Source organism: Papilio machaon, chromosome 4, assembly GCF_912999745.1.
Source record: "Papilio machaon chromosome 4, ilPapMach1.1, whole genome shotgun sequence".
Classification (NCBI taxonomy): Eukaryota; Metazoa; Arthropoda; class Insecta; order Lepidoptera; family Papilionidae; genus Papilio; species Papilio machaon.
Window position 1 is genome coordinate 957,938 of NC_059989.1, and position 16,653 is coordinate 974,590.

A 16,653-nucleotide genomic window follows, 5' to 3' on the forward strand; every position below is an offset into this window, starting at 1 on the left:
AATTTTTACTCTGTTTTATCAATTTGTCTATGGTACAAAAAATATTCTATTAAACTTTCAAGTGTTTGAAATAAAATAAAGGCAAGGTATAGAGAATTATGTTATTTTATCGAACCGCTTCAAAGCAATAAAAGATAGTCATAATGTTAAATAAATTTTTAATTCAATTATTTGTTCAAATACTTATTTGTGACAGACTCAATCTTTCTCACAAACAAACAACAAATTCAAAAAAGTTTCAAACACTATAAATAATAGATTTTACTTTACATATTGGAATATTGTCTATGTTGGTCGTGTGGTAGTTTGGGAGTAGTGTGGAAGTAGTGGGGTTGTGGTGAGGGTAGTTTAGCTGCAGCAGGAGGCAGGGTTGGGGTCCTTGCCGGAGCGCTTGGTGATGTTAAGTCGGGTGAACTCCTCAGCGACAGTCGGGTGAATGCCCACAGTGTTCATCAGCTGCTCCATTGTGAGACCACATCTGGTTGAACAACAATAGACATTATATAATTTTATTTACATTGTTTTTTATGTATTTAATGTCAGATGAAGGAAATTTTGTAATTAGTATTGCGCTTAGCTAAAAAAAAAAAAAAAAAACTGGTCAGTGAATAAAGGCTTATCTATCTATCTATTGCGCTTAGGAAATAAATGGTGAACTATCTAGGAAATAATTATTTTACAATTGATCTAGAACCTCGCCAAATGTTCTACGATCTCTGCCTACCCCTGCAGTTACAGGCATCAATTATATTGTAATTAAAAGACTCCTTGTACTAACTTGATGGCGACTGCGAAGCCCTGTATGACTTCTCCAGCGACTGGACCAACAAAGTGAAGGCCGAGTACGCGCTGCGGCGACGCGCGCTCCGCCACCGCCTTCAAGTAACAGTTGCGGATGTTGCGCTGCGGGATGAAGAACTCCGTCGGCTTGTAGTAAGCGTGATACACCTCCACAGCATCCTCGCCCAGTCTGTACAAATATTGTAAAAATATTAAACCAATAGTGTATTAAAAAAAACTTAACCAAACAAAAAATTGTCTATGACACATTAAACATAATTTTTATGATAGCGCCATCTAGATTTAATTATTTATTTTATTTTACAATCGAATACTGATGCAAAGTTAAATAAAAATATACCAAAATAAATAAAAATTAGCTGTTTTTTTTTTGGAAATAAAGTCTAATTTACACCTGCGACTGATTTAAAAAGTGAGGTATTAAGCCCCCTTTCCACTAAACAAGCAACATTAGCGAACACTATATTTGTAATGAACTGCAATAAATAATGTTGATAATGACCTAGCGATGGCGGTCTCCTCGCTGAGTCCAACACAGCCGTACTCCAGCGGTGTGAAGACAGTGGTGGCGACGTTATCGTAGTCCATGTGCTGAACGCCGGCAGCGAACAGCCTGCGCGCCAGCAGCCTGCCCGCGTGTATGGCGACCGGAGTCAGCTCGGGCCGTCCCTCCAGCACATCGCCCACCGCAAATATGTGTCCCACGTTCGTCTGCTCAGTCGGTGCTGAGATCTTACCATTCTCGGTAACCACCTATATATATAACGTGTTACCATTCTTATATAATACTAGCTTTTACCCGCAACTCCGTCCGCGCGGAATAAAATATAGAAAACGGGGTAAAAATTATCCTATGTCCGTTTCCTGGTTCTAAGCTACCTGCCCACCAATTTTCAGTCAAATCGATTCAGCCGTTCTTGAGTTATAAATAGTGTAACTAACACGACATTCTTTTATATACATAGATTATAAATGCGAATGTTTAGATGGATGTTTGTTACAAGGTAACTACAGAACAGATGCTTGAATCTCTTGAATTGGGTATAAACAGTCTGGAAGAAGACATAGGCTCTTATGATCCCGAAATTGTGCATAGATATAATAAATGCTAATGTTTGGATGGATGGATGTTTATATTGCTAAAATTTGTCATAAATATAGAGCGTAATCTGAAAGAATACATAGACTACTAAGCTTTTTTTTTATTCCGCGGGGAAGGATTCGCGGGCGTAAGTTAGTCACTACACATTTTTACATCTACAAGAACAATTCTCACGACCTATAGACGAACATCGATCTTTTCTGTTAGTAAGTTATACTCACAGTGACGCCGGCGGCGGGCAGGTTGAGGGCCTTAGTTAGCGCATAGCGGCCGGTCGCCATTAATACAGTGTCGAACACATCTTCACATCTAAGTATACACAAAAATATTATTTAAAACCATTGTATAGAACCGAATAGATTTCACACTAAATATTTAATTTCTAACACAAAAAACTAAGAAAACTTTAAAACTTAAAAATATAAAGTTAAACTAACTGTTCCCCGGTATCGGTGTTCTGCCAACGCGCCTTCAGCTGGCCGCTCTCCAGCTTCTCCACGGAGAGCGGCACACACTTGTGGTGGAAGCGCACACCGCGCTCCTCCATCTCCGCGGTCACCAGGTGTGCCATCTGCTGGTCGAACCCTCGCAGCGGCACTGACCTCACCAACACCGTCGCCGAGTACCCCAACGAGTTCAGGAACCCAGCGCACTCCAGACCGATGTCTGATAAACATATGTATATGAGAACACTTGCAGAGGCAAGCATTTGCAGCAGTTGCATAATCTAGCTGAAATTTGGCATAGACGTAAAAATAATCTGGAAGAACACATCGGCTACTAATTAAGTTTTTTTTTTAATTCCGCGCGGAAGGAGTCTCTGGCGACAGGTAATATCGGAAAGTGATCGTGTTAGTAATAGGTAGGTATTAAAAAAATATTGTATTTACATCCAGCACCAACTACGAGCGTCTTGCCCGGCGGGTAGGCAAGGCTGAAGATGTCATCACTGCTGATGCAGTACTCCATCGCGCCTGGTATGTCGGGATAGTGTGGTCGGCCGCCCACCGCTATCACAACGTTCTTAGCCGTCAGCTCCTTCTTGCTGCCGTTCTTCATTGTAGCCACTATTGTATGCGCATCTTTGAATTCGCCTAAACCGTTTATGTATTCAATTTTCTTATCTCTAAGATCTACTCGCGTCACCCAGTTTACTGATTTAATATGGTTCTGTACTGCCTCTGTTAACGAGCTCCAGTTGATCTTGATGTCTTTGGGCGATGGCACCTCCCAGCCGTATGACACTGCTTCCTAAATAGAAGATTTTAAAGCTGAATTTATTGTTATAAACAAATTCTACATTTAACACTTTCAATGCCGCAGACTCGTTGTGGCATCGAGCGTATTGAAAACGTGTCTCATACGAAAATTCCATATGCAACAAAGTTGAAGGTGAATACTAAATCGATAACGGAACAAGAATAGCTAGAAGGCTAGTATGTTATCATAATTTCTCTTAGTTTGTATCACTATGTTATAGAAAGAACAGTTACGAAGACTAAGTTGTCTGCGTATTTTATTTGTAACGGAGAATAACTTGGATATAAACATTTTATGAATACGTTGTCAAGTTATTTAAATTTAAAAACGTACTTCAGAAGGCAAAGGTACAAAATTAAAGTGGTTATTGAAAATGTTAATAAACTGGTAATATAATATACATATAAAAATATCATAAAGGCATTTTTTTTAAATACAAATGTTTTGTATAAAACATACAATAGTTGTTTCAACTAACTACATACATCAGGCAGTCACCTCCAATTAACTGTCACAAAAATAACGTACAGTTGATTTTGTTAAATTATTGTAATTCGACCTCATATTAAAATGATGTCAACCTTGATAAAAAATTAATTCAATTCCCTCGTGACTTCGATACTAACTTTTAGTCATAGTTTTTTTACTCGAAATCAAGCAAAGAAAAAAAGACTACAAATTTTTTTAACAAAATATGCACAGCTTTAAAAATAAAACTGGTTTTTGATAAAATATTTTTTAAAATAGATATAAAGTTCTACATTTTATGAATACAAAATACATAAGAACAACTAAACCAGTAAATAGCCGGTATTCCTAATTAAGAAGTAACACATAACACGTATACTGTTTCTACTCGTTTAATGGTAAAATAGGTGTTTCTTTTGACGCCTTACTACATCTTTTTATACATCATACGAATGAACATCTTACTAATATTATAAATGCGAATGTTTGGATGGATGTTTGTTTGAAGGTATCTCCTGAACGGCACAAAGGATCTTGATGAAATTTGGCACAGATGTAGAACATAGTATGGAAGAACAGACAAGCTACTTATTACGTGTTTTTTTTTAATTCCGCGCGAACACATTCGCGGGCAACAGCTAGTCCTATATAAACGTAAAACCTGTGTACTGTATAAATAATAAACTATAGTAATATTGAATTGTACTAAGTCATGACCGTGATTGTAGCACGTAGTTCGTCATACATCATTAGCACGCGAATAATTCACACCAATGTATTTATGTATGTAATGTATTAGGTGATAACAACTGTGTAACTATAAAATAATTTCTAGACTACGATAATATGTATACTAGGTTAAAATGAACCGATTTGGGGCAGTTTACTTTAAAAAAAAATATCGGAGACCATACGCACTTGCGAGGGCGTCGCCAAGGGGCTACTTCTACCCCCTCATTCTTTTTAATGAATTGCAAAGACTTTGCTTCGTATTATGTGAGCTTGTACTACATTCATATAAAACATATAATATGTTTTAATTAATCGGAAGAAAATTCCAATCAATCAAGTCATATTTACAAGGATCCGACTATTACTCTAGTCACATTTACGAGTATACATTTATAACGGTCATTCCAGAAAGTGAACATAATGTTGCGTTTGCACCGCGTTATTCCAATTCAAATGTGACAATAAACCGGTATTTATAACATCAGCAAGATTAGCTTAAATTCATCATCTTCAGCTCGCTAAACGTAACCACTGCGGGGATTGGCGCCTACTCTAAGTAAGGGTGACTAGGCCATAGTCAACCACGCTGGCCCAGTGCTTACTGGTACTACACATATCGTTGAGTTTTTTCATCACGATCTTTTCCTTCACCGTAAAAACATCGGATAAATGTACATATGTAAATCGAAAAATACATTTGTACATGTTATTCGAACCCAGGCCCTTCAGATTATTATTATTATTGTCACCCGCTTCGAAGGGCCAGGAGGAAGGCGCGCCTTCGTTCCGGCGCGCCTCCCCAAAAGGATGGATGGTGGGTTTACCCACCCTAGTGGTGGAGCTGCTTCGGCGGCTAGCGCAGACGGGGCCGCGGAGGAGTGCGAAAGCGTACCCGTAGCCCCGTCACCATGCGCAGGAGGAACAGAGGTGGTTTAGTGGGTATGCTCCCTTTAGGGGAGAGAATCTCACATAACTCCGTGTCCCCCCCGGGACACGGCGTATGCATAAAGCATTCCCCTCTTAAAAAAAAAAAAAAAAAAAAAAGGCCCTGCAGATTACAAGTCCAGTGAGACCCTTGAGCCACCGACGCTCATACAATCTACAGCTTATTTAACTACAGTAATTTTATCTGGCAAATAAACAATACTTTTTCGTTAAAAAAATCAAATAATTCATCGCATTACTAACCATAGATCAAACATCATCCAAGACGACAACAAAAATAAACATGTTTATATTCAAGTTAATATATAAACTATCAACAAACTAATAAAATCACTATTTACTACGAAATATTACGATGTATTTCATATATATGCGTTAAGCGGGTGTTAGGTAAATAGTTCTCAGTCTAGTTGCTAGATGTAGTTTAATAACGCGATCACATAACTCACTAGTATGACTCATACTACAACAGAAATTATTGTTTTATAAACATTAATAGTTTAACTAATTACAACATAATATCAATTTCATAATAACGTGAGTTAATCTATAATTAATATCTATATCGACGCTGGAAAGCATAAACGCTGTAACCCTTGAAATCGCGAATATGTTTTTCACACGTTAATAATTTCAACCATTATCAAACGATAATGATTTTATTATAGGTTAGCACAAACTACACAACATTGCTAAATACCGCATGCTTGTAGGCGTATCAGCTCACGAATTATGATTTTTTAGCTCTCCTGTAAAGTTCACACTTTCGGGGTTACAGCGTTTACGCTTTCCAGCGTCGATATATATAAAAGAAAGTCGTGTTAGTTACACTATTTATAACTCAAGATCGGTCGAATCGATTTAGCTGAAAATTGATGGGCAGGTAGCATAGAACCAGGAAACGGGCATAGGATAATTTTTACCCCGTTTTCAATTTTTTATTCCGCGCGGACGGAGTCGCGGGTAAAAGCTAGTTTATTATAACTCAAGCTTATTACTTTTATGTATTAACAAGCATGTTGCTTTATAAATGGCGGCCATTACAATTTATTTCTTCAACTATTTTTTTTAATTATGAAATGAAGTGAAATTGTTTGCTAATTTTATAGGATTGTGAACAAAAAAAAAAGTTGTGAATTTTAATGTAAAAGTAACCATCTATACATTGTACTGCAATAAGGTTAAGAAAACTGTATATCGACGCTGGAAAAGCAAAAAAAGCACAAACTACACAACATTGCTAAATACCGCATGCTTGTAGGCGTATCAGCTGACGAGTTATCATTTTTTGGCTCTCCTGTAAAGTTCATACTTTCGGGGTTACAGCGTTTACACTTTCCAGCGTCGTTAAACATGACACACAATTTTGATGGAAAGGAAATGACATGGTTAGATTTGAATGACTCATTTGTACAAAACCATAATTACTCACTTTTAAAGGTAAACTAGATTTGTTAACAGAAATCCTAATACGAATTTAAAGAAATTCAATACTTCCTGAAATTTACTCCAAGTAAATCTGCTTTTATATTTTCAACATCATTTTTGTCATTACAATAAAAAAAAATTATCATCAAATAAGTAAATATTCATACATTATGTTGTGCACGTTTTTTTTTATTTCTCAAAAATTGAATTGTACCTGCATTATTTTCCCACCCTTCACAATGAACTTATAATTCAAATACTTCAATGAGATAATTTTTAAAACTCAAAATATATAAAACTGTGATATTAAATATTTAAACGGAAGAGTACTTTGTATTTGTAGTCAACAACAAATGTTATATATTTATACAAAGAAAAGAAAAATATTATTATGAGGCGACTGTTGCCCATAGACATCCACAACAACAGAGAAGGAGACACACAGAAAGAGAATATTTCTTCTTCCTATGCATCTCCTCTTCCGCCAAATTTCCCATCCTTTCCTAATAAGAAAAGGGTGGGAAGGGAAAGACTAAAGTTAGGCCTCCGGTACCATTAGGTTCATATAACAGAACATTTTCTGGGGTCAATTTTAAAATATGTATAAATAAGTTCCATTAAAATTTTTCAGGATAATAATAATAAAGAATTATAAACATTCTTACATCATTTTCTAACATTAAAATTAATATCTGTTCCAATAACACTTTGATTTGGTTCAATGACAAATTCAAAGGCAATATTAGATAAGATTATTACAAGATATAAATAACTATTCACTTATTTCTAAATAAATGTAGTTAAATATTAAATTATTCCAACTTTCGTGAGACATTATCATTAACTTATATAGGAACGGTTAAAACACTGACGTAAATATATCCGGTATCGGCTCTGACTAGTTTCGTGCCCATCGGGGGCCTTTACTAGTCTGTGTCGTGACAACACGTGTCTGGTGTATATATACGGTATATGTGAGTGTTTTAGCCGTTCCTATATAAGAAAATGTAGTTTGAATTTCTAAAAGATAAAATAACCACATAATAATCTAGTTAAGGAACATAGAAGAGATTTAGGGGATTTTGTTCAGTTATAAATACTAAAAAATATAGGATTATTCTGAGCAATGTCTTATAACTAGATTGAAATATTCCTATAAATTTAACACAATCTTTTTATGCATTTCTACATCAATTTTCACCAGTGGTTTTCAATAATAAATAATTATTAAGTTAACATTATATTTCATATGAATTACATATAAAACTAACAACATTACTTGAATCAAAACCAGTACCAAATAATCCATATTATGTATCGTAGATCAGGATCAAGGGAAAGGATGTGGAAGGAGCCATAGGAGTAAACTTACCGATCCCTAAGAAAAAATAAAAATAAAAGTCAGGACAATAAGACTTAATTTGAAGACCAAAATCAATAAAGTTTCCTGTTTAATTAGTTCAATTCAATAACCACTTTAACTTAAGGGAATTTTGTAACAGTTGTAATTGTAAGGTAAATTAAATAAATTGTATAGTACTTACATGTATACTTTCTCCTAGTAGAGCAGCCTGATGCATCAACTTCTTAGGTATACAGCCGACATTAACACATGTACCACCAAGGCCCCATTTTGTACCCAGCGGTGATGGGGTTACATAATCTAACACAGCCACTTTTGCTCCATGATTAACAGCTTCCTTTGCACAGGCCAAGCCTCCAGAGCCACCACCGATGACTGCCAGGTCATAGTCAAATGTGCCATCTAGAATATGGGTTTTTTCCCTTACAGTTATATGAAATTGCCAATTGATTTAAAGAGTTAGTACAGATTGATTTATATTGTATAACAAGATTAAGTTATAATTAAGCATAAAGCAGGAATTTGTACATATCCAATACATAAAACATGTGTTTATATCTAAATGTTTAATATAAATATGCCTCTATAAAATTAATATCTCTTTGTTTACCATGAAGTTTGGTTTGTACAGTTATTTCTTTTAAATGCAAGTGGCAACATTATCAATCCATACTAATCACATATATTTATAAAATAAGAAAGCAACAGACATTTTAGATATAGCTTTGTGATAGATTTATATGTCAAAAAAATTGTGCATACTTCATCCCAATCCTCTACAGATAAAGTGTGTGACACAATACACCATGGTGAAGAAATATTTCTTTCATACCTTTATCAAAACCAAGTAATGGTGCTACTGTTGTGCCCTTACGGCTACAACATATCCAACCTGGGTTGTCATCAACAAACTATTTTATTGTTGCACAACAATATCTCAAAATTAACAAGTCATGTTTTTACATAACTTTATCTTTTATAGAACTTTATGAGTTTTCATCAAGATATATATTCAGTTTTGTGATAATTATGTGACAATACCTTCACATAGACATATTATAACCAAAGTTTATCTTCCAACTTTCAAATTGTTTAGATTAAATTTTGAGTTATACTAAACAGTTATAATAATATTCAATTGCACAAGAAACATGATGAATCAAAATATTCTTAGAATAATTGAACTGTCTAAGATATGAAAATTGAAAATATAAACATTATATTGAAATGAAGATTATAATAAAGGAAATTGAAAGTTTAATATTTTTCTATCAATTTAATCTCGATGACAATTTCAATAGTTCCTACAACATTCACACACAAGTTAGGTTATGAGGTACTTAACATTTCAAGGCCAAATTTACAATTACCCCAAGCTACTTACGGTTCGAGAATGTGCGTCGTGCCAATAAAAAAATACTCTCAATTCTTTGCAAAGGCCGGTTTGAGCTCGAAATCTTTATTAAATTGTTTAACATTGTCATAATGACGTATGACGTTTAAAGCTACTACGATCTTCAAATAAGTGTACACTTGCATCTACGCAAACATTTGTTTTCTTAGCAAATTCACAACTTTATTGATTTTGCAAAATGAAAACCGTGCTTATCACCGGAGCTAATCGCGGACTAGGCCTCGGAATGGTTAAATATCTCACAAAGCAAAAGAAGGCTGAAAAGATTTTCGCCACTTGCCGGAATGCATCTGAGGTATGTATGTACAACATAAAACACTACTCACCGATTGGTGCCATTGTCACTTAAAATTCAAATACAGAATTAAATATGTAAATTTAATGGTTTTAAGACGTCTTCTCAACAACAAAGCTTGAAAAAAATTACTTCTGCTCAATGTAATGAACTAATAAAGGCTAGTTTTTAGAAGTTACTAGTGCGTGCGAAAGAGACGAATTGCTGCGCTCTACTGACAGCTGACGTCACTTGATCATGACGTATATATCCTGTGTTCTTTGATTCTTAGTCATTGGATTTAGTTTTTTTTTTCATAAAAATTACACGAAAAACATAATTTTATCATTGATAAATCTTAAAACAAGTACCTAACCACTTTAATACAATTTTTATTACAAAACATTTCACAAATATACCTTTGACCTGCATAGGAAATCCTTAATGTAACTTATACCTAAAATCTTAAAACCATAAATGTAAAACATTAACATAAATATTGATAACTTGTTTACATAATTATACTTACAGGAACTCACAAAGCTTTCGGAAGAAAATGAAAATCTCCATATTTTACATTTAGGTAATGAAGTATTTCTGTTTAAATTAATGTATTTTAAAAGAATAAACATGTTTCTTTAACTTAGCGTGGATTTCTGAGACCAAAATCTCTGTATATACATAACATATCGTCATCCCCGTGGTATCTTTGACAACAAAGAGATAACTATATGTTTTAAATTTAAACGGATATTTTGGTCTCAGAAACCCACGGTTATAGTTTACAGTGCCTAAATTGTTAAACGTTTTATCAGATGTTAAAAAGCTTGACACTTACGGTGAATTTGCATCGAAGATTAAACAATTAGTAGGCAATGGCGGTCTCAACCTACTTATTAATAATGCTGGAGTGACAACAAAATTCACCAAGCTCAGTCTTGTAAAAGAGGAACAATTGATGGATAATTTTACTGTAAATACAGTCGCACCGATAATTCTTACCAAGGTAACTGGATGTTAATACAAATAACTTTACAAAAAAAAATATTTAAGAAAAAAAACCAGAAACCTTGAAATACGTCATGAATACGTATTGCACAATATTGCATTAAACTAAGTCTCACCCAAGTACTTAAATACTCAACGTTGCAATGTCGTTTGCAGATCCATTTTATTTTCATTCAAAAAAAATTGTCTACGTATAGTTGCAAAATATATAACTTGATAAAATACATAACAATACAATAGCCACTTTGTCATTTTAGACTCTTCTGCCACTCTTGAAACAAGCTGCTGATGTAAATAGCGAAAAACCGGTTGGAGCGAATCGCGCCGCGATAATTAATATGAGTTCAGTCCTAGGATCCATAGCACAAAACGATCAAGGAGGTTTTTACCCGTATCGATGCTCAAAGGTTAGAGATTTTTTTTTTTATATATTACGTTAGTATAACGTTTTACAATATTTGTATGCTTCTAGGCTGCGTTAAACGCGGCAACAAAATCGATGAGTCTAGATTTAAAAAAGGATCAAATTCTCGTGGCGTGCATGCACCCGGGCTGGGTGCGGACCGACATGGGAGGGAAAAACGCTCCGCTAGATGTCGATAGCAGTATCAATGGAATTTTCAATACAATAAACAAACTAGGAGAGGGCGATAGTGGAAAATTTCTGCAGTACGATGGAAGTGAATTGCCGTGGTAATAACAATGAAGTTTTGAAATTATTATGTTAAAAGTTTGAAAACATGATGATGTTAATAATTGCGGATTTAAAACTACAGGTGTTATACATTTTTAAAATGAGTTATTAATACTGAATCCTCACTTTAAAAATTACTGGTAGGCTTTATGATGGGTTTTTGCTTTGGGTAAATTGAGTCAATAACCAGCAAACCTGGTTATAGTAGATAAATAAAAGGCAATCAAATATTCAATTTGTTAATTGTTGTCATATTAAAGCCCAATAAAAAATTTTGTTATTAGTTTTTTTTTAACTTACCTTGCGCTACTTTCCAAAACCTTATCATCTCTTCCTTCTTTCCTTCTCGAAATGTAATTTTCCGCATAATTTAGATATCTGACGTTGACATTTTTGAAATATTGTACGTTTTGAAATATTTATAAACGATTAATTTTATGACAGATCAAATTACAATAAAATACTTCAAAATCTCAAAGATCGCGCTGGTGGTGCCAACTATGGGAAATTGAACGAATAACAAAAATAACGAAAATATATTCATAAATTTTGTAAAACCCTTAATCTTGAACTTTACATTGTTATAAAGAGAAAAAGATGGAAATTGAGTTCTAATAAAATTGGTAAGACACGATAACTGGCTAAAATAAAAATTGTCTTTTACACCAATCGTAAATCGTATTAGTTTGGCAATGCCTTTAGACATTCTTATGCGGCCTCTATTACCAAAGGAAGTGCAGTATAAAACATTAATAAGTTATAGAAGATTCTTAAGACTGAGGAGAGATTATCAATTTAAAAAGAACAATTGTAAAATAAATGATAAAAACGCTGGATTAGATTGCTTGAATTAGTGAAGGGTAAACACAATAAAATCTTTAAATCCGTACAAAAAATGCTAGGTACTAATGTTTTTTGTTTTACTTACGAATCCACATACGACTGCAAGTGACAACTAGCGCATTTTCTATCTCTGTCTCGTCCACGGTGTCTTGGTGCACCTTCTTAATTTTATCTGGAAGTTTATTGAATTTTTATAATATAAAGTGGCAAACGAGCAAGCGGCCCATAGACAACCGCATTAGACAGACAATAGACAGAGGGGGGACGCACGGGAAGAGGATCAAATACCTTCTATACAAACATCCAAACTTTCGCATTATAATATTAATAGGTTAAAAAAAGATAAAGGACAACTTGCAAATATTACAGTCATCAGCACAACTCTATCAACAATAGACTATTTATTATACTATTAAATATTGTTAGGCGCTACAGCTTCATTGCAAAATTTATCTACAAATGGAGTAAATTGACGTATACGTTTCAATTGAGTGAGACAGAACCAATAGTGGTAATAGCGTTATTAAAACAATTTGCTTCGACCTTTAAGGCACTTGCATGAAGTTATACAATTTAAAATATACCTTACTGCTTGGGGTTATAGTAGATAATGTGATTAAGCGACAATTGAGACTAACGTTTTATGGGCGTAATAGAGTTTAACATGAATGATGAAACAGTTATAACTTCAGTGTAATTTTTTTTTATGAGCTTAAACTGAAATGACTCAGCTGTTAATCGTAAAACGGTTCCGAATTTGATTCTTAGTCAAACTGAATTTGATGATTTTCATAAGACGGGAAGAGAATTTTTTGGTGATTCGTACAAATTAAAATAAAAAAAACGTGCATGTATGCATGTACTACAACTCTTGAGATATTTTTTGAATGCCTCAGAAATTTTTCTCACTATTTTGATTATATAGCGAAAAAAATATTAAAAAGACTGTTATACAAATATGCTATTAGTTAAAATGATTAAAACTTATAATTCAACATAGCTCATAGATTAAATAACATAACATTTAACAAGATGCGGGCGTTGTAAAATGCAGTAGAAACGGAAAATTTCTAATATGATGCACATAGGTAAAAACCGTTAGATTCAAATAAGCGGACATTTACTATATTCTTTTTTTTATAAGAGACGGGGGCAAACGAGCAGCGGGAACACCAAGGTATTCATCGACGCCCATGGACATCTGCAATACCAGAGGAATCGCAGATGCGTTGCCGGCCTTTGAGATGGTGGTAATGCTCTTTAAAAACTGTATATTTAATACCACAGATTCAATAATTGCAGAAACATAAATTAATTTACTCATTTACCCCTTTATCATATAAAAATATACAAAGTTGCGTCAGTACTTAAGACGCATATTAAAACTGTTACACAACGCCATGCAAACTTTATGGCGGCTCTGAATTTCGCACGAGACGCCGAGCAAAACACAATTCTAGGAATCGTCAAGGTGTAGAGGGATTTGGGATCGAAGCACAACACTAGGTGCACTTCTCTCCATCCGCAGTCGGTCCGAGCTGTAAAACAGACAGCTAACCACGAGTTGCCATAAAGTTTGAATATTATAATACTTCGCGCTAGCTGCAGCCTGTTATCGACCGGAAGGTACACACGTCCGCATTGCCAACACCTGGATGTTTACTGTGAGTTCGCACTGCTGACACATTGACAAAAACATATGATTGCACGATACATTTTTATGTGGAACACACATCTTTAACATGAAAAGCTATACATGTGTTAATAAAACCTATTAAATTACTGAAATCTACATTAAAACAACGCTTTTAAAGCTTTCTTTAATAGCGGTAGAGTCTGCAAAACTTTTTGCTGCTGTATGATTGGCCCAACATGTATTGTACATAGTAACCCGCATAAGTAAATTGCTTAGCATATAGGTCAGAAATCAAAAAAGCATGCTCTACTTTACTGAAAGAGGTAGTCTACTTACCAAAACGATCGCAATTTTCTCTATCTATACAAGTAATGTAAGACATTTCATGCAACGAATCCATTGGACATAACAAACTTTATTACTTCATAGAAAATTCGCCAAATTTCAATGTCGGCAATTATTATTCTAAAAAATACTACAATTATATATAATTCGTTCAAATTAACGTCATTTTTGGCGGAAGAATTGTAGATTTTTTCAAACATAGATTATAGCAATAGCAATATGAAATATTGATTGAAATTATCCAGAAATATATAAAAATTATTTAATCTCATCTAACTAAATAAAACGCTTCATTTGATGCCGTTTAAATAAATTAATCATTAAAACATACAAACAAGAAGTAAATGTCGTTGGTCAAAGTTTCATAAAAAAGTAGTTCATGAAAATTTCGACCGTGAAGTTGTTTGTGTCGCAAGAACTTTTTCATGTTTTAACCATATCCATATTTTAGTAAACAAGGTGAGAAAAGTTACTGGCTTTGTTGATGTCGAAATACATTCATTGAAAAAAAAAAACAAGTTTTATTATCTGTTGTATTTTCAGTTATAACAAAATCAGTCGAGAAAATATTAAATAAAGCATATTTAGTCTTTGATATAAATAGAAATATTGATCATAACTGGCTGCTCCTTATTTTTACTCTGTACTTACTAACATTTACGTAGATACTTTTTGTTTTAATAATTCATAGCATTCAGAAGGAAATTAACAGACTATGATTCATCGCTGATAAGCCAATCAGTCCGTAATTATCACTGAAATCAAATAATTTGCATTACAAAAATGGAACATTTATGATAACAATAAATATCGACTATTTTGTTAATTCAAACTTGGACAAAAAAAAGTGTTCTTTAACTAAGTGCATGAATTAAAAATACAATTAATGACAGGGATGGCAATATATATTATACAAAGATTTTGGTTTCGCAGACCAACGTTTACTTGCCATCTTCATCTTCAGACGTATTTCCAAATATTTTCTTAAGGCTATGGAATTTGTTTGTTTTTTTCCTTTATAAAAAAATTGCTTTAGCATGTAAACAATACATAGAATATATAGAATAGAGTTTTTCATACAAGTTTCATGACTATTCGAGAGTTGATTTTCGAAACGTTATTTAGTTTAGTATTGTATATGACAACACTGAGGGAATTTACTGTAACAAAAAGCCTATGAATACCTTTTTTCGCCTCACTTTTGTGCTCTGAATTAGGTATCTATAGGAGCTTAGCTTGATATTGGTGTAAGTTACTTACGTCATGAGAGTCGAAAATGCGCGCTGCCGCAGGGCCGCGTCATTCGGCAGCCGGCAGCAGCAATCGATTATTCATAAATGTTTGATTCTTCGCGCCAAGGTTACGTTTATCGTCCTTTAGAATTGTTAAACTTTAACAAGAGTCACACTACTTAACTTTATATTGTTATTGGTACGACCACTGTTGTTTGATTTCACTTCACTTAAATACAATTTCTTAATAGGTATTCTTAATAATTACTCGTAATAATCTATCTGATAATTTTCGATGAAAAAAAAAGTGTAACTGCCGCTTTGCAGTAGTAGCCTAGTTTACAATGTTTATTTATATCTTCATTTGGAAGAGCATTAGATTCAAACTATAATTTCTATATTATATATTTGTAATCTGTTTTATTCAATGAATATTGGTTTGAGTTGTATTCATACTTCACACTAACTTCATCCCGTTATTGAGCACCGCTGCGCCGCCGGCGCGTGCTATTTTACCGACAGTTAAATGCAATTACTACAACACTGACTAAGCAATTTTCACAACGTGCTAAGAGAAAAAGACCATCTTTTGAAATTATAGTAAACTATGAAAAAAATACGTAAAAAATAATATTATATGATGTCTTAAAATCAACGCGAACTAAAGTAATAAAGAAGTAGTAAAAGTCAATTTGCAAAGTTCGCCTAATTTAAATGTCACGACGAAACTTTTCAGAAAGCAGCGATTTTTCCTTATTTTTTAGGTTGTAGAGATCGTTTGATGCACGAGCAAAAGCGAGAGGAGTCGATCATGGTAATCGCTTCGGCCGTTGTATCTGTTGTAACACTGTCCGATTCTATCACTGTTTTAAATGATTCTAAAATCTCAGATAATCCATCACTAAATAAGTATCTTTCAATATTGGTCGCTGCCAAGCGCTCCTTTAGCTCCTCTTTGATGGATGACATGGCTAACTCGCGCCTGGCGACCGACTCCTCGTATTGGACGTCACATAGGATACGACAGACATCCATCAATTGTTTGAGACGGCCGTTATCTTTTTTCTTATCCTTTATTTCTTTGCTCAAGACTCGTGCCACTGCAGAA

General features: G+C 34.0%; 2 protein-coding genes across 3 annotated transcripts; one reads left to right on the top strand and one right to left on the bottom strand.

Moving 5' to 3' along the window:
* Positions 1–105: 105 nt before the first annotated feature.
* On the bottom strand, positions 106–10,048 carry LOC106718538 (thioredoxin reductase 1, mitochondrial). 2 transcript variants are annotated; one of them, XM_014512652.2, is made up of 8 exons: positions 9,484–9,738; positions 8,281–8,501; positions 2,794–3,154; positions 2,341–2,569; positions 2,125–2,212; positions 1,304–1,554; positions 779–970; positions 106–478 (listed from the first exon to the last, which is right to left on the bottom strand). In XM_014512652.2, exons 1-8 carry the CDS (start codon positions 9,581–9,583, stop codon positions 349–351), a joined length of 1,572 nt encoding a protein of 523 aa, XP_014368138.2. In that variant the 5' UTR covers positions 9,584–9,738; the 3' UTR covers positions 106–348. The 2 variants fall into 2 exon arrangements, with proteins under 2 accessions (XP_014368138.2, XP_045542761.1); XM_045686805.1 differs by lacking the exon at positions 9,484–9,738 and adding an exon at positions 9,840–10,048 and having other exon boundaries at positions 108–478; positions 2,131–2,212.
* On the top strand, positions 9,692–11,607 carry LOC106718539 (C-factor). The gene is made up of 5 exons (XM_014512654.2): positions 9,692–9,808; positions 10,319–10,370; positions 10,603–10,793; positions 11,053–11,202; positions 11,268–11,607. Exons 1-5 carry the CDS (start codon positions 9,692–9,694, stop codon positions 11,490–11,492), a joined length of 735 nt encoding a protein of 244 aa, XP_014368140.2. The 3' UTR covers positions 11,493–11,607.
* Positions 11,608–16,653: the final 5,046 nt, after the last annotated feature.